General features: G+C 45.1%; 1 protein-coding gene across 3 annotated transcripts in view; it reads left to right on the plus strand.

Moving 5' to 3' along the window:
* The first annotated feature begins 2107 nt into the window (after positions 1 to 2107).
* Positions 2108 to 18713, plus strand: part of GIMAP8 (GTPase, IMAP family member 8) — a 27449-nt gene continuing 10843 nt past the window's right edge. Inside the window, exons 1-4 of one of the 3 annotated variants that reach the window (XM_017887818.1) lie at positions 2162 to 2381; positions 2530 to 2659; positions 3563 to 3638; positions 14659 to 15322. In XM_017887818.1, coding sequence (XP_017743307.1) covers positions 14687 to 15322 — 636 coding nt within the window. In that variant the 5' untranslated portion in view covers positions 2162 to 2381; positions 2530 to 2659; positions 3563 to 3638; positions 14659 to 14686. Of the gene's footprint in view, positions 2660 to 3562; positions 3639 to 14658; positions 15323 to 18713 lie in introns of all 3 variants that reach the window. The other 2 variants (XM_017887817.1, XM_017887816.1) reach the window with 2 other exon arrangements.

Consider the following 18713-nt stretch of genomic DNA (forward strand, 5'->3'; position numbering starts at 1 on the left):
TGGTTGTTTTTCCATCTTGTGGGGTTTACATCGTCTCCTCTTCACTTGCATGGCAGCCTGGACGCATCTCTGTCACAGCATATTACCTCGTTTCGTGACCACAGCGTAGTCTTTTCCCCATCCTCAGACTGAGTTAGGGCCCCTCGAGTCAGGAATTTGCCTTGCTAATCTTTATGCCCTCTGCGTCTAATACGGTGCGTGGTCCTGGTAGATTTCTCCTTGCTTGCGTAACATGTGTCTTCCTGGCTTATTCGATTTCCGGAAGTCCAGTCCTTCTCCCCACTGTTCCACCTGCCTGCTGAGTCGGGGCTCTCAGCCCTCTGGGGAGCGTTTAGCTGCACTTGTCAGTAACCACAAAGCCACTAGAGGGCAGGGAGCCCCCATCCTTCCTCAGATCGGCGCCAAACCAGAACCCGGCAACCTTCTTTCTGCACGGAAATCAATTCTCTTAAGAGCTGATTTGTTGAAAGATCATGTTGCAAAATGGTCAACTCAGCAAATAATCGACTTCCTGAATCTTTGAGGAGTTATTTGCAGCTTCAGTCTTACTCAGAGCAATCCCTGGATGCTTAATATTTCATTTAAGAATGAGTGAGCCTTTTCTTCTCTATTTTAGGGAAACAGTTTCTTGCTGAGCCTGTTAGTACCGCAGCGGGCATGAACTGCAGTACCTGGCTTAGGGTTTTTGTCTTACCATTTTAATGAGTTGGTTTTATGTGCATTGACCTACTGCAAAGGAAGGGTGGGGGTTCTTTTAATGAGCAGGCAGGTGGAGTGGGACATGGGAGGAGGGGCTTTGTTAGTTTTCCCCATCAAGATGTGTCCTGTGTGTCCCCAAACCTCTTCTTGGGCCATCCCGGCATAACCAGGGTTTCCTTCAGGTTCATAACAAGGTAGAGCAGCCCTCAAGGCTGGCGCATGAAGACCAGTCCACAGAGAGGGTGGACCCCTCGTGATGTGATAGGCTGACAGCAGCACCCCAAAGCCTGTGGTTTTGACTACTGTAGAGACTTCATATTTGAAGCATGCCCCTCTACTTCAGCCACCCCCACTGCTCCTCCTTCTGTGGGGTCCCTTTGGAAAGCTCAGCACCACCTCAGACATTTGGAAAACTGCAGTGAGCTCCAGTCCCTCGAGACCCCAGCCTCTGCATTCCGTGAAGACAGCCCTGCTGTGCAGAGTGCAGAGGTTTCCGCACTCACTTGGACGAACCTCGAGGGCATTCTGCTCAGTCTCAGAAGGACAGACATTGTGGGACTCCACTCACATGAGTATCTGATGTTGCCAAAAATCATAGAAACAGGCCGGGCTGTTACAGGTGGTGGCTCACACCTGTAATCCCAGCACTTTGGGAGGCCGAGGCAGGTGGATCACTTGAGGTTAGGAGTTCAAGACCAGCCTGGCCAACATGGCAAAACCCCATTTCTACTAAAAATATAAATATTAGCCGTGTATGGTGGCGGATGCCTAATCCCAGCTACTCGGGAGGCTGAGGCAGGAGAATAGCTTGAACTTGGGAGGTGGAGGTTGTAGTGAGCTGAGATCTCACCATTGCTCTCCAGCGTGGGGAACAGAGCAAGACTCTGTCTCAAAAAAAAAAAAAAAAAAAAAAAAATCATAGAAATGGAAAGTAGAATGGTGGTTACCCGGGCTGGGGTTTGGGGAGGGGAGTTGGGGTGTAATGGGGAGAGTCTGGGTGCTGCAGGATGAAAAGTCCTGCAGATCTGGCACACAACAATGTGAACGTACTTTCTACCATGGTTAAGATGGTTAAGATGGTACATTTAATGTTACATCATTTTTACCCCAGTAAAGGTTTTTAAAGAAGTCTTCCTCTGTGTTTGACTTCCTTATGAAGTAGAGACCAGGGATTTGGGACACTATGTTCTCTCACAAAAGGGGTTTCATTTTGTGAAATATTTGAAAGCAACGAAGCATAGCATTTCACATGTTTTGCAAGCTGGGGAAAAGCAGTCATTCCCTGAGAAGCAGCGCTGGTCTGTCAGGCTCGGAGTTCCCTGGGTTGTGGGTTTTAGGGAAGGCAAGGGAAGCGAGGAAGGACTTGTTAGAGGAAGTCCTAAAGGCCACTTCAGAGCACACAGAGGCCAGGAGCTGGCTTTGCTCGGAGCCTGTAGCGGAGCCACAATCTCTGTCCTCTCAGGAACAGGAACCGGCTTGACGTCCTTCTCCTGCCCTATCCAAGCCCCTGTTCTTGCAGCCCTTCTGAAGCTCAGCCTGGCACCCATCCTGGTGCCCCAGCCCCTGGCCAAGTCTCTGCTGTCATTTCTCCTCCCTCCTCTCAGTCTACAGCTGCGGGAGAGGCCGGGCTCCTCAGTTTCTGCTGTGTTGTGACTCCACAAGGCACTCAGCACCCAGGGAAGGTGCGTGTGTCCCCGATGCTGGCTCCTCCCTGAGACCCGATGGCTCTTGACATGCTGAGCCTGTGGCCTGCACACGGAACTTCCTCTCCAACTGCATTTATGCTTCTGTGATTGTGAAGGCTGTTTCTAGAAATCTCTTCCTTTGCAGAAACACCTGAAACCCTCCTGCCAGGAGGACCAGGGCCTGGGAAGAGGGTCGCTCTCCGGTGTTCTCCCCTCACCCTCCTCGCCCTCCTCACATCCTGTGCCCTGGGGGACCAGCAGCTGCTTCCACCCAGGTGAGAGATGGAGGGATGGAGCCATGTGGATTGCAGAGCCTGGAGACTGGGACACCATGGGACAGGACTGCAGTGCATGTGTGACGTGTGCACACGTGTGTAGATGTGTGTGCGCTGGTGCAGTGGGGGAGGATGGGCTTGGCACCGGGAAGGTTGCCTGTTCAGCCATGGGAGAAGAGGCCGCTTGTGGGGCTGGATCGCAGGGACCCTGGAAAGCTTTCCTCCTGGTCCAAAGTGTGTCTCCCTAGCCTGGTGGGGAACAGATTCGGCAGGATGGGGACAGAGGCACATTCCCAGACATCTGTGAGAGTGGTTGTCCTGAGAGAAGTCGTGTTGGGGAGTGGGTGTGAGCCCTGAAGAGGAGGAGGGCTGAGGCTGGCAGAAGGGAGGAAGAAGCAGGCGGAAGGAGCCTGTCAGAAGCCCCACGAAGCTAGATGGTGCTGCAGAGCAGCCCCCAGGAGGAAGCCAGCAGAGCTCCTAAAGCAGGGGGTGGGGGGATGCTGATTTTTCCATGTCTACTTTTCTGGTATTTCCTGCCCCTTGCAGTTAGGATTCTGTGACCTGGGCATTGGAGGGGTCAATACCTTACCAAAAACAGTATTTCTGATTTCATCTACATTTCAGCCAACCTGGCCCTCAGCAGTTAACCCCTTCCCTTCCTCTTGATGGTTGCCCTGCTGAGCTGGGCCTAAGGTCTCCCCTATGCTGGGCTCTGGAGTCATCTCCGACCACCCTGCTCTGTAAGTGGGAACTGCGACTAGATGTGGGATGAATCCTCGCATGGCCGGATGCTGTGCTCAGATGCCTGAGTCCACGTTTGCCTTGGGCTGTTTCCTGAGGAGGCGGAGGCTGCCTTTACAGTCTTCAGTGAATTACAGGAAGAACGCTCTCTTTTTCTCTCAGTTGCTCAGCTGGGGCCTCCAGAGTGGCCTGGGAGATTGAGCAGAGGGAAACGTGGGCTGGCAGAGCGCGAGGGAGGGTGAGTTTGGGTTCCTTTTTGTCCTTAAGTGCACTTTCTACATGCTGGGGTGAAGTGCTACCGGCTGGGAAGCTGTATGTGTGGTAGGAGTGTGCATGTGTGCGTGCATGTGTGTGTGTGTGTGTGGGTGGGTGTGTAGGTCCTGACATCATGTGGAGCTGCAGGCAGGAGTCCAGCAAAGACTCATCGGTTTGGTCATACTCTGCTGGGGAACCATGCAAGGCTGTGTCGTCTAATTGGGAAAGAAATTTCTTTCTTCTTCAGGCCTGTGGGAGGCCTCTGCTTCCTTCAGCTTGCTGTTTACTCACTAGTGTGTTTTTTTCTTAAATTAATTTGCAGAGACATCTCACTTCACTTGCATATATATATATACACACACACACAATTTAAGTCACTTCCCTTTTACTATTCAAAGTAACATCTTTTTCATCTGCTTCTCAGTTCTTTTTTTTTGCATCGAGACGGAGTCTCGCTCTGTCGCTCAGGGTGGAGTGCAGTGGTGTGATCTCGGCTCACTGCAACCTCCACCTTCCAGAATTCAAGCAATTCTCCTGCTTCAGCCTCCTGAGTAGCTGGAACTACAGGCACCCACCACCATGCCTGACTAATTTTTGTACTTTTAATAAAGATGGGGTTTCATCATGTTGACTAGGCTGGTCTCAAATTCCTGATCTCAAGGGATCTGCCCGCCTTGGCCTCCAAAAGTGTTGGGATTACAGGAGTGAGCCACTGTGCTCGGCCTCCCTCTCAGTTCTAAAAACCGTTTTTCTTCTTTTCTTCACATTTCTGTCTCTCCTGTGATCATTCATTCATTTAACACCACGTATTGAGCATATACTACATGCCAGGCACAATGTTAGGGCCTGGGGACGCAGAACAAAACAGGCATGTTTGGAGTTTTGGCATATGCCGTTATGGAACTTTGTACCAAGGGTAGTACAGAGAAAATTTAGAAATTTAAAAATAAAATTAACAAATAATTATAAAATAATAAATAATATCAGATAGAATCAGTGTTATTTAGAAAATTGAGGAGAGACAGGAGATAGGGCATTAGCGTGAAAGCTTCTCTCCATAGGGTGTATCTGGGTGAAAGATGATCTTAGAAGACCCCTGGTGCTGATTAAGTTTGAACCCACCAGAAATATTTTCCCTGGTGGACGGTTCTGCGGTTCTGAGGTGTTTGAGGCTGTGGTGGGCTCTGCCTTGTGCCGTGCAGCCATCCAGATGATTCCAGAGAGAGGCCTCTGTCAAGGCCCTCATGGGCTTTGCCTTGCCCTTTTCGAAAGTGAGCTGTGCCACTGCCTTCACTACCTCCCTGGGCCATTCCCTGCAGTGCCGCCTCTCCCCTGAGTGCCACAGACCCCATTTTTTGAAAACGTATGAACCACCAAATCGCTGCACAGAGAAAAGGCTAAAGGGCTTTCCCATTCTTCACTGTCTTTGGCGTATCTGCTGCATTTTGCTTGTTTTTCAAGTCAATAACCATCAACTCGGAAACAAGTATTTATCAGATACTTTCTCTATGTTGTAGATATGGTGGTGAGAAAAACAGAGCAAGTTCTTATTCTCACGGAACTCACCTCTAGTGGTGGGAGACTAAAAAGCATTAAGCAAGTAAATGCAGATGTGAAGGGTGGCAGTAGTGGGTGCTGGGTATGGGGCAGGGGTGCAGCTGAGGCACAGAGGAGTCGCAACTCTTATGGTGGCAGTAGTGGGTGCTGGGTATGGGGAGGGTACCAGTGGGGCACAGAGGGGTGGACGGCTCTTAGGGTGGCAGTGGTGGGTGATGGGTATGGGGCGGGGGTGTCAGTGGGGCACAGAGGCACAGACAGCTCTTAGGGTGGCAGTGGTGGGTGCTGGGTATGTGGAGGAGGTACCAGTGGGGCACAGTGGTGGGAGAGGAATGAAGACACAGACACAGAAATAGAGTGCAGAGTGGGATCAGGGGGCTGGCAGCCTTCACTGCTGAGAGCCTCAAACAGTGAGGCTCACCCACCTATTTATTGACAGTAAGCCCGTTGTTTCTGCAGTTTATAGATTAGCTAAAAGTATTCTTTATGGAGAACAAAGGGACAGGCTCTGGCTTGTTATCTGCAGCAGGAACATGTCCTTTAGGCACAGATCGCTCATGCCATTGTTTGTGGTTTAGGAATGCCTTGATTTTCTGCCCTGGGTGGGCCAGGTGTTCCTTGCCCTCATTCTGGTAAACAAGCAACCTCCAGCATGTGCGTCATAGTCATCATGAGCATCTCACAGTGCTGCATAGATCTTGTTTGTGGCCAGTTTCTCATGGCCTATTTATGGCTAGGCTTGGGGCCTGTTCCCAGCAACAATGCCTAAATTATGAAACAAAGGCTTGATAAGAGTAGATTAAAATTTAGTGCTTTTGTGTGTATGACAAAAGACATATTTAGAAACCTAAAAATAGGCCACAGACTGTGAAAAGATCTATGAAATGTGTAGAATCAACAAAGGTTTAGTAACTAGAACATATACATCATTTCTACAAATCGATAAATTACATATAAAAGACGGAACGCTAGCTGCTTCTTTAGCTACCTTATCAGCATAAGCATTGCCCTGAGTGATGGGATCTGATGCCTTTTGATGGCCCTTGCAGTGAGTGACTACAGCTTCCTTTGGAAGTAAAGTGGACTTGAGAAGAGTTTTTATTAAAGAGGCATTAATGATGGAGGACCCTTGTGTAGTGAGGAAACCTCTTTCTGCCCATATAACAGCATGGTAGTGCGGGATATGGAAGGCATATTTACAGTCAGTATAAATATTGATGCGTAGTCCTTTTGCAAGAGTGAGGGCTTGAGTTAAGGCAATGAGTTTGGCTTGCTGAGAGGTAGTGGGTGGGGGGCAGAGCAGTAGCCTCAATGATAGGTGTGCAAGATACTATAGCATAGCCTGCCTTTGCTGGTGAATGGCGATTAGGCCTGGTGGAACTGCCATCAATAAACCAAGTGTGATCAGGGTGAGGAACAGGAAAGAAGGAAATATGGTGAAATCAAGTGAATGCCAGGTGGATTAGAGAGATACAGTCAGGGGGGTGGAGGCCAGCCTAAAGCAGTAAGGTCAAGTTGTTTGGACAGAAAGGCTATCGGGTGTGGTCCTGACTCTTGTGTAAGAATTTTGACCACAGAGCCCTGCACTTTGGCTGTGTGTAATGAAAAAGTTGGGATGAGTTAGGGAGAGTTCGTGTGGGAGCAGCTTTTAGGGCTGTTTTTTAAGGAATGGAGAGGGGAGTGGGGAAAGGATTTAGGATTTATGGGGTCAGCTAGGTTTGCTTTTGTGAGTTTACATAATGGTTTAGTCAGGATGGTAAAACTAGGTATCCAAAGGCGGAAGTACCTAACCATGCCTAGGAAGGAAAGGAGTCATTATTTTGTAGAAGGGTTTGGGGTTTGGGAGATTAGCTGGACATGATCAGCAGGGAGAGCATATGTGTTTTCATGAAGAATTATGCTGAGATAGGTAACAGAAGAGGAAGAAATTTGGGCTTGACTGAAGTAATGGGGGCTATCCACAAAGCCTTGCTGCAGTGCAGCCTAGGTAAGTTGCTGAGCCTGATGGGTGTCAGGGTCAGTCCAAGTGAAAGAGAAGAGAGGCTGGGATGAAGGATGCAAAGGAATAGTAAAGAAAGTATGTTTGAGATCCAGAACAGAATAATGGGTTGTGGAGGGGTTGTGGAGGGAGGTATTGAGGATAGGAAAGTATATGGGTTTGGCACTTTGGGGTGGATAGGCAAGACAATTTGGTTGATAAGGTGCAGATCCTGAACTAACTTGTAAGATTTGTCTGGTTTTTGTACAGGTAAAATGGGGGAATTGTAAGAGTTTATAGGCTTTAAAAGACCGTGCTGTAACAGGTGAGTGATAACAGGCTTTAATCCTTTTAAAGCCTGCTGTGGGATGGGATATTGGCATTGAGTCAGGTAAGGGTGATTAGGTTTTACTGAGATAGTAATGGGCATGTGATCAGTTGCCAGGGAGGGAGTAGAGGTGTCCTATACTTGTGGGTTAAGATGTGGGAATAGGAGAGGAAGATGCGAAGGAGGCTTTGAACTGGGGAAAAGGGTGGCAATGAGATGTGGCTGTAGCCTAGGAATAGTCAGGGAAGCAGATAATTTAGTTAAAATGCCTCAACCTAATAAGGGAACTGGGCAGGTGAGGATAACTAAGAAGGAGTGCTTAAAAGAGTATTGTCCAAGTTGGCACCAGAGTTGGGAGTTTTAAGAGGTTTAGAAGCCTGGCCATCAACACCCACAACAGTTATGGAGGCAAGGGAAAGAGGCCTTTGAAAAGAGGTAATGTGGAGTGGGTAGCCCCCGTATTGATTAAGAAGGGGATGAACTTACCTTCCACTGTAAGAGTTACCTGAAGCTTGGCATCTGTGATGGTCCAGGGGGCTTCCAAGGTGATCAGGCAGAGTCAGTCTTCAGCTGCTAAGCTGAGGAGATTTGGGAAGGAGTCAGCCAAGGAACATTGGGTTTGGGCTCCAGGGGTTTAGGAGCAGTGGCGATGTGAGTTGGACAGTCAGACCTCCAGTGGGGGCCTGCACAGACAAGGCAAGGCTTAGGAGGAATCCCAGGCTGTGGGTATTCTGAGGCCCAGTGACCAGGCTTTTGGCATGTGAAGCAAGGTCCATGAGAATGTTTTGAAGGAGCCCCTGGGAGCTGTGGCTTGGATGTTTTCAAGTTTTTGTATGCTAGAGACGTGGTTGTGGGTTGTCTTACAGTGGAGGCAAGTAGCTGTAACTCAGAAATACATTGCTACTTGGCTGCCTCTACTCCATTATTATACACCTTGAAGGCAAGGTTAATTAGGTCCTGTTGTGGGGTTTGAGGGCCGGAATCTAATTTTTGGAACTTTTTCTAATGTAAGGAGTGGATTGGGTAATAAATGCATATTGAGAATAAGACAGCCTCCCTCTGGGGTGTAGGACAGTAAAATATCTAAGGGTTGTTGCCAAATGGGCAATGAACTGGGCTGGGTTTTTACATTTGATGAAAAAGAGCCTATTTGCTAACTGATTTGGGAGAGGTTGGATAAAGAAAAAAGGAGCATTAACTTTGACTATGCCTTTAGCTCCAGCCACCTCTTTAAGAGTAAATTGTTGGGCAGGTGGGGGAGGGCTAGTTGCGGAATGAAACTATAAGCCAGACTGGGTGTGAGGAGGGGAGGAGATAGAAGGATTATAGGGTGGGGGAGCAGAGGCTGAGGAAGAATTGGGACTTGGCTCGGCCTGGCAAGGAGCAGCCTGGGGAGAAGGGGAGAGGTCAGATGAGTCCATAGAAAAGAAGGATTCAAAGGACTCAGAACTTGGAGTGGAGACTGAAGGAACAGACAGGAGAGAAAGACGAAAGACTTGGGACGAGTCACATTGGGAGCAGAGACTAGGGAGGGACTAATGTGTAAAAGAATGCCTGGATGTCAGGCACCTCAGACCATTTGCCCATTTTTTGACAAAAATTATCTAGGTCTTATAGGATGGAGAAATCAAAAGTGCCATTTTTTGGCCATTTAGAACCATTGTCAAGTTTGTATTGGAGTCAAGCAGTGTTGCAGAAGAAAATGAGATGCTTAGATTTTAGGTCAGGTGAGACTTGAAGAGATTTTAAATTCTTGAGAACACAGGCTAAGGGAGAAGAAGGGGGAATGGAGGGCGGAAGATTGTCCATAGTGAAGGAGGTAAGTTTAAAGAGAAAAGTAGCGACAAGGAGAAGGGGGTGGGGAGCAGCCCTGGGCTGCAATGTGGGTGAGGAGCCAAAGCAGGCATCCCCGCAATTGACTTGCCACCAAGGGAATGTGGATGAATGACCAAAGCAGGTGTCCCCTTGGTGATCAGACACCCATGGAGTGTGGGTGAATAATCAGGCAGGTGTACCCGCAGTGATTAAACACCAAAGGAAGACTGTCTTCCCGAGTCCATGACTGGTGCCAGAGTTTTGGGTCCATGGATAGAATGTGTCTCCTTTGTCTCTACTAGAGAGAAAAAAGAACTGGAATTGGAAGGACAGGGAGATTGAAGGGTAGCGAGAGGATCTGGAGAAGAGAGTGAAAAGATCACATACCCGATTTGAAATTGGTGAGATGTTCCTTGGGTGGTTGGTCTGAGGACCTGAGGTTGTAGGTGGATCTCTTCACGGAGTGAGGATGAGGACAGGGGACTGGTCTCCTGAAGGAGTCCCTCTGACCCAGGTCTTCAGCACCAAATGTCTCACGCGTCCATGTGAAGAGAGTCCACCAACAGGCTTTGTGTGAGCAACAAAGCTGTTTATTTCACCTGAGTGCAGGCAGACTGAGTCCGAAAAAGGAGTCAGCAAAGGGTGGTGGGATTATCATTAGTTCTTAGGTTTTGGGATAGGCAGTGGAGTTAGGAGCAATGTTTTGCAGGCGGGGGTGGATCTCACAATGTACATTCTCAAGGGTGGGGAGAATTACAAAGAACCTTCTTAAGGGTGGGGGAGACTATAAGGAACCTTCTTAAGGGTGGGGGAGATTACAAAGTACATTGATCAGTTATAGTGGAGCAGAAACAAATCACAATGGTGGAATGTCATCAGTTAAGGCTATTTTCACTTCTTTTGTGGATTTTCAGTTACTTCAGGCCATCTGAATGTATATGTGCAGGTCACAGGGGATATGATGGCTTAGCTTGGGCTCAGAGGCCTGACACATTGTTCCTTTATTTTACTCTTATTGTTTATCCTTGAAATTTGGTGGTTTTCTATAGTAATAACATTTGATTCCTTTCTTGTTCTCATTTGTATATCTGCTCTACCAATGAGTTTTATACTTTGTGCATTTTCATGGTGGTAGATACTGTCCTTTCACTTTCAGAAGTAGGACTCCATTAAGCATTTCTTATAGGGTTGGTCCAGTGGTAATAGATTACCTTAGTTTTGGCTTGTATGGGAAAGGCTTTATTTCTCTCTTATTTCTGAAGGATAGTGTTGCTGGGTATAGTATTCTTGGCCAAAAAAAATTTTTTTTCCAGCACTTTGAATGTGTCATCCCATTCTCTCCTGACCTGCAAGGTTTCTGCTAATAAAACATGGTGTTAGTCTGATGGAGATTCCCTTAAATGTGACTTGACACTTTTGCTGTTTTTAGAATTCTCTTTGACTTTTGACAATTTGACTACAATATGCTTCAGAGAAGATGTTGTTGGACTGAATCTATTTGAGAATCTTGAGTTTCCTGTATCTGAATGTCTATATCTCTCACAGTACTTTGGAAGTTTCCAGCTATTATTTATTACATAGATTTTCTATGACTTTTCCCAACTTGTCTCTTTCTGGAACTCTCAAAATTCAAGTATTTGTTTACTTTATGGTGTCCCATGTGTCATATAGGCTTTCTTTATTCTTAAGAGAGTTTTTTTTCAGACTGAATTATTTTAAAAGACCTGCCTTAAAGTTCAGAAATTCTTTCTTCTGCTTTATCTAGTCTCTTTTTGAAGCTCTTGGTTATATGTTTTGTTCATTGAATTATTCAGGTCCAGGATTTCCATTTGGTTCTTCTCTTTTTTTTTTTCCAAAATAGTATCTATCTCTTTATTGAATTTCTCATTCAGATCATGAATTGTTTTTTTTTCTGATTGCTTTGTATTGTCAATCTGTGTTCTCTTTTATATTGTTGATATTCCTTAAGATCATTATTTTGAATACCTCTTCAAGCATTCCAAGATTTTCTTTTTTTTGGGATCTGTTACTAGAGAATTACTGCGTTCCTTTGGAGATATTATGTTCCCTTGCTTTTTAATGTTTCTTGAGTTTTTGCAGTCTGTGCATCTGGTGTAACAGTTGCTTCTTTCAATTTTATGCATTGGCTTTCATAGGGAAAGACTTTTTTCTGTACATGTATCTCTAGTGTTGATTGGGTATGTTGCTTTGGCTTTGATTTTGGGTAGGTGCAGGAGTGTGGTCTTCATATGATTTCTCTGACTGTAATCAATGTCAGTGATGTCTGCAAGTTCCTCAGTGGTTTAGCCTGTGGTTGTTAGTGAAGGCCATGGTAAGGTTTTCCTGGGGACAGAGATACCAAGTGGGCTCATCCTTGGACCATGGATGATGCACATGGGCACCAGTATTGGTGGCTATGGGCTATGTGGGTCAGTACTCAGTCCTCTGGGTGGCATATACAAACACTGATAGTGGCAGGTGGAGGACCCACGTAGGCCAGTATTGGGGCTCTCAGGTGGTGTGTGTTGGCCACAGCAGCAGATTTGGTGGGTCAGTCCTTGGGCCCCTGGATGATGTATGTGGCATTGGCAGTGCCAGTAGCAGTGGTGGGCCAGCCCTTAGACCCCTAAGTGGCATGCATGGGCCCTGGTGGTGACAGTAGTGGGCTGGGCTGACTGGAACCTGGGCCCCTGGGCAGTGTGTATGGGTGTCGGTGGCAGCAGTGATAGGCAGGGTAAAGTAGATTATTTTACTACTACTTGTTATTTTCAATATTTAGAGAATTTCTAGGGTAAACTTTCCTCATACAGAGTTTACATTAGCTTCAGATGGACACATATATATAAGTATGATAAAATGGAAAAAAACCTAAAATGCTCATTTACATGTAATAAAAACACTACAAATTGATATGATTCTTTGCAGATGGCAGATCACTTTTCAATCATCATTTTGTTTATTTTCCAACTTATTTTAAGGAATATGTTATTCTTATTTAATGAAAATATATTTTACAAGAGAAGTTATTGCTAGATGATGCAAATATATGTGTGTATGAGGAAATTATGGGCTGAACATGGTGGCTCATGTCTGTAATCCCAACACTTTGTGAGGCCAAAGCTGGAGGATTGCTTGAGGTCAGGAGTTTGAGACCCACCTGGGCAACATAGGGAGACCCCATCTCTACAAAATATTTTTAAAAAGTAGTTAGGCATGGTGGTATGTGCCTGTAGTTCTAGATAATCTGGAGGTTGAGGCAGGAGATGACATGAACCCAGAAGGTTGAGGATACAGTGAGCTGTGATCCCACCACTGCACAACAGCCTGGGCAACAGAGAGAGACCTTGTCTCTAAAACAGAAAAAAAAAGAAAAGAAATTATATGCATATTTTAACAAATGCTACTTATGTATAATGGAGCCATAGATGGAGCCAGATTTTTTTCTTTAAAATTTTCAGAATATACCAAATTTTTTAGAATAAACACCAAACTTCATAATCAGAAAAATACAAAGAATGAAGAAGTTATGGTGCAGAGCACTCAGATAATGAGTATAAGCACATTGTGAATTGGCTGCTAAGGGATCTTTGCCCTCTGCTGGAGCAGTTTTTATGGAGTGGTACCAATCTGTCCCCAGTGACTGACTTCTCCCTGGGTTCCCACAACATTGTCCTCATGTATGTCACATTTTTCTTATCTGCTTGCTGCATCTCTGTGTTTTCTTTGTTGTTGTTCAGTCTTTTCATACAAGTGAAAAAAGGATGCTGGAGCAGGCTTGGTGGGAAGAGGAAGGAACCCATCAAGGGGCAGAGACACTGCCCAAGGGTGTGAAATAACATGAAGAACTTTCTGACTTCACCATGGACCCTGCAGGGGTGGCCATCCAGGAGGGTGCTGTACGAAGGTTTCGTAGGGAGAGTCACTCTCTTGCAGATCTGCATAGGTAAACCCTCACAAGGGAGGGCATCATGGCCAGGTTTGCAGTCTTGGAAACTAAGTTTTTAAGGAGAGGAACACAGGATCCCAGGTGTAACCCTGTGTGGGAATCACAGCTAATTGCTGATGTGCCCTAAAGGGAAAACCTGTGATTATGGTAGAGGGGAGTTGTTTCCTCGCAGCAGCAGTTTTGCCATGCATTTCCAGGCCTCACTTGATTTCAGGTCAGTGGCTCTTGGGCAATCCAGAAGAAATTGTGCAAGGCAGGATGATTGAACAGTTGCAGCAAATCAGCTCAAAACATATGTCAAACAAGGTGGGGCCTGAGTACATAAATACAGATGAATAGTTCACTTGACTGGAGCATACAGTGCGTTGAGGAGAGTGGCTACAAGTAGAGCCGAATCTGTGGGCTGGAAACAGACGGAAAGAGCTTGGCACATTAGCTCAAGGGTTTTGGACTTGACTTGCCTGGCAGGTGGAAGCCTTTGCAGGGAGAAAATTAAATCTAAGCAGCACTGTCTATATACTGAAATAGTACCACTTTGCATTTAGGTAATATGTAGAAACTTGCAAGGTACTTTCTCATGTGTCATCTCATTTGAGTTTTATAAAAATATCCTTGAAGTAGGTGATACCACTTCTATCTTATGGATTAGGACACTGAGTCTCAGAATGGTTAAGTGGCCTCTACAGATCAGCTAATGGGTGCAGAGCAGAAGGTGAACCAGGTCAGAGTTCAAGACCATGGTCATACCCACCACATCATGCTTCTCTGTTAACTTCACCAGGCACTGGGTGCATCATGAGTCCCACAAACGAAGTTTTCTAGTTTGTCTTCTGTGATATTACTTTCAAAGTACCATGTATACCATACATTATATTTGCTTGTATGCTCTAGACATTTCTACTTCATTGCATTTTATAGGGCAATGCTTCCCAAACTTGGCTACTCATTAGAATTACTGTGACATTTGATGAATACAGATTTCTAAGCTCCATCCTTTGAGATTCTGATTTAATAGGTCTAGGTTGGGTCCCAGAGATCTGTATTTTTTAAACATCTGACCATTACTATTAATTATGAGATTTCCTTCAACTTTGAAACATGCTTATTTACTATGGTTTCTAACATATCTGACTCCTTGTGGTTCCCAATGGTAAAAAAAAATTCAAGGAACTAAAAGACGTCTCTAGGTTTGTCTCAGAGATGGAACAGGAAGATCCTGGGAAAGCGTTCTTTGTTCTAATCTAGTCTGGGTCTAGCACTTCAGTAGTTCAAATTCATTGGCGGCAATTTGAGTCAAAAAGAGAATGTCTTTTCTTGCTGTTCTCCTGTCCACTCTGTGTGGGAGTTGAACATTAATGTGTTGCTTTCTGTCCCAACAGAACCAGTGGGAGCCTGTGTCAGGAAAGCATGTCAGAGCAGAGCTGCCAGATGTCCGAATTGCGGCTCCTCCTCCTGGGGAAATGCCGCTCGGGAAAAAGTGCCACAGGAAATGCCATTCTGGGCAAGGATGTGTTCAAGTCCAAGTTCAGTGATCAGATAGTGACCAAAATGTGCCAGAGAGAGAGTCAGGTCCTGAGAGAAAGGAAGGTTGTGGTCATTGACACCCCTGACCTTTTCTCCTCAGTAGCTTGCGCTGAAGACAAGCAACGCAACATCCAACGTTGCTTGGAGCTCTCTGCCCCCAGCCTCCATGCTCTGCTCTTGGTAATTGCCATCGGCCATTTCACAAGGGAGGATGAGGAAACAGTCACGGGCATCCAACAAGTGTTTGGAGCTGAAGCCAGGAGGCACATCATTATTGTCTTCACCCGGAAGGATGATTTGGGGGATGACTTGCTGCAAGATTTCATTGAAAACAACAAATCTCTCAAGCAGTTGGTTCAAGACTATGAGGGCCGATACTGCATCTTCAACAACAAGGCCGATAGTAAGGATGAGCGGATCACCCAGGTGTCGGAACTCTTTTGTAAGGTTGAGTGTTTGGTGAATATGAACGGAGGACCCTATCATGTGAACTTCAAAACTGAAGGCAGCAGGTTTCAAGTAAGAATTTTGTTAATATCTTGAAAGATTCCTATGTTGCTGAAGCTAGTGGGATGAATATGGCTACAAATAAATGAAATATTGTATTGTGTGATGGAACATGGGTTTTGTTGAATAAGGTGTTTATACATAATTTGCAGGATTAAGAAGTATCAGATTGTAGGGTACTTTAAGTATCAGCCTGAGGACTTTAGGCTTTATTAGCAAATTAATGGACAAATTTAAGCCTTTATCTTACTTGTTCCCTCATATTATTCAACTCAATGATTTGTTAGACTCTCCCTTCCCCTGACTTCAATATAATTGCCCTCTCCTTGTTTGTTTGTTTGTTTTTCCCTCTTTTTCTGGCTATTCCAAAGATCGCTGAGTCCTTCTCTTATCTCTGACCTCTAAAAATGAACATCCTCAGGGCTTGGTTCTGGCCTTCCTCAATTCTTTGTACTCTCTTCTCAGATGATCCCACACTTTTATGGCATTGAGATTCATCTACTACTAACAGTTTTCAAATGAGTAGTAACTGTAGTCCAAATCTGTCTCTAAGTTCTTCCTCCTTTACACAATTGCTGCTGGGGATCTCCACTTGTCTTATACTTTCTCACACTTAACATGTCCACATTTTTGATTTTTTCTCTTAAATCTATAAGATTTCTCCTTCATACTTCGGAAAAGGGCTGTGATGTTCACCATGCGCTTTGTACTCACACACGCCAATGTCAGCTCTGCTACCGTGGTAGCTCTCCTTGGAGAGCCAAGAAATCATCAGGTCTTGCGGGATCAATATACCCAGAATCCACCTGCTTCTATCCATCCCACTCCCACCACCTGGTCCAAGCCTACATCATTTCTTGCCTATACTATTTTAACGTAATGATTTTCTCCTCTTGTATTCTTGGGCTTTATCCCGCAATCCATCTCACACATTACAACCAGGGTGAGATTTTATTTAAGCTTTTGATGTGAAAGGAAAATGTATTTGTAACTAAGGAAGATACAAAAATGCAGTCTTTTGCCTTAGAGGTGCTTACACTTCAACTGGAGTGGCTGATGCATAAGAAACAAAGCGCTCCCGGCTGAGTGTGAGGGGAATGCTAGCACAGAGGATTCGGCAAGGGGAAGCCCCAGAGGGTGTACAGCAGGCACATGCTGAGCCTGGGGGACGTTCAGGTCAGAGAGAGACTGTTCAGAGGGAAGAGTAATAAGCCCAAGCAGCATAGAAATAAGAGGGAAATCATTTACTGAATGCCCATTAAATTCTAGACACAGACATGAATTAATGAAGCCCTCGTGACAACCCTATGGACAGATGCTCTACACATGAGGAAACTGAGGCTCAAGAGAGCTGACGACACTTGCTCTCTTGTCTCCTAGCCTGAGTGCTCCCTCCTCTGTGACAATCTGTCTCTTCCTTGAGGGCTGCATGGAACAGGGATGTCAGTAGAGAGAAGAATGGGCATGTAGTAAGTTTCCTACAATGAAACCCTCTTGTTTAACATGCTCCAGTGACTTCCTGCTGCTCGTAAGGTAAAGTTCAGAACCCTCAATTGGCTTGACTCCTTGCCCTGTGCTCTGCTGTCTATGCCTTGGCACTGCTGGCCCTCCTGTTTTCCCCTGAGTTACACTCACATCCACTCCTGAGGCTCAAGCCTGCGATTCTCTCTGCACTGACTCTTCCTCTCCCCACTCCCACCCTGTACCAGGTTTGCTTTTATTTCTCCATCTGCATCAGCTAAAAGTCACTTCCTCAGGGAGTCCTCCCTGACCATCCTGGCTCTCAGGACTTGGAATGAGCCCCACAGTTTCCTTTCCTCATGGCAATGTCATTACCATATCAAGTGATTTCACTGGTTGTCTCCCTACAAACTCCATGAGGGCAGAAGAAATCATAACTGTTTTGTTGACTACAGCATCTTAATTTTGTCTTCTGTAAAGCAGAGATAATAATCACATGTATGTCAGGAATTGCTCTGAGAATTAAGTGAAATGCTTACAAAGTTGTTAACAAATGCTTGAAACTTGGTAGATGTTCAGTAATTATGCTGTTATTATTATGATTATGAAAATGCTTGAGGATTAAATAAATTAAGGAATCATTAAGAACTTTAACAACCCAGAGACTGAGTCAGAGCTATAGTTTGAGGACTCTATGCCCTGGAAATAAAAAAAAAATTAGTATACATAAAGATAGATGTACAAGAATAGTTAGCACAGCATCATTTGAAACAGTAAAACCAGAAATAACCTGAAGATTGATCAATCAAAAGATGGTTGAATCAGTTATGCATGTCCGTACTATGGAATAAATTCTATCTACTTAAAGAAAGATGTAGCTCTATTTATATTGACTTTTACAGATGTACAGAATGCATTGTTAAGCAGATTGTAGAAGGAATAACTTAATAAGTCTTCGTATGTTCATGTATGCTTGTATGTATTTGTATGAACATAGAAAAAGATAGAAGGATATATACCAGTTAACAACTGTTACTTTTCTGGTGGAGTGGGAATGCAAAGATCATTAATTTTTATATTATGGACATTTACCTTGTAACGATCTTTTGCATTTAGAGAACATTAAAGAATTTGAACTGCACTATGTAAGGTTAAAGAAATCTGATAATGACAGCTAAATGGAGAGGATGCAGGGAGAGGGATGGTTGAGGGTATCAGTGATATTGGGCAAGGCCAGGCAAGAAAGCAGAGGAAAGGTTTCCTTGGCTGGCATGAAGATTTAACAAAGATAAGGTTAAAACGAAGTCTAGGAAGCTTCTAAGACTAGCAGGTTCATCAAGATTGCATACTGTTTTTTCACTTCCTTTCTTGACTCCACAACAATAAATATTTTGGAACTAAGTATAAGGATTCCCCAGGCAGGAGAAGGGGATGTCAGTTATGTGTTTGGTTCTCTATCCTGTTGTCTCCATTTGCCAGACTTGGGGGTGTGGGGGACAGGATTCCAAATTATACTGGACAATTAACCTCAGGTTAGAAGAAGCTTCCTTTCCATACTGGGAGTAGTGAGGGAAGGAGACATTGGAAACATCACCTTCTTCGAGAACCAGTCATAGCAGCCTCAGGGGATCTAAGGATCCAATGCCATTGTGGACAGGTCCACAAAGAGCAACAAAGACCATGACCAGGGCCTTGATTTGACCACATCTGACTCAGCAGATCACTCTGAATTAATACTTCAATTTCCCCCCCTTTTTTTTTGTTTGTGGAAGATGAAGTTTTAGATCTGTGTGCACTATTTTGTTCTTTTATTTTCTTTTTCTTTTTTTTTTATTATTATTATACTTTAAGTTCTAGGGTACATGTGCATAACGTGCAGGTTTGTTACATATGTATACTTGTGCCATGTTGGTGTGCTGCACCCATCAACTCATCAGCACAT

This window comes from Rhinopithecus bieti, unplaced genomic scaffold, assembly GCF_001698545.2.
Source record: "Rhinopithecus bieti isolate Rb0 unplaced genomic scaffold, ASM169854v2 scaffold_17795, whole genome shotgun sequence".
NCBI lineage: Eukaryota > Metazoa > Chordata > Mammalia > Primates > Cercopithecidae > Rhinopithecus > Rhinopithecus bieti.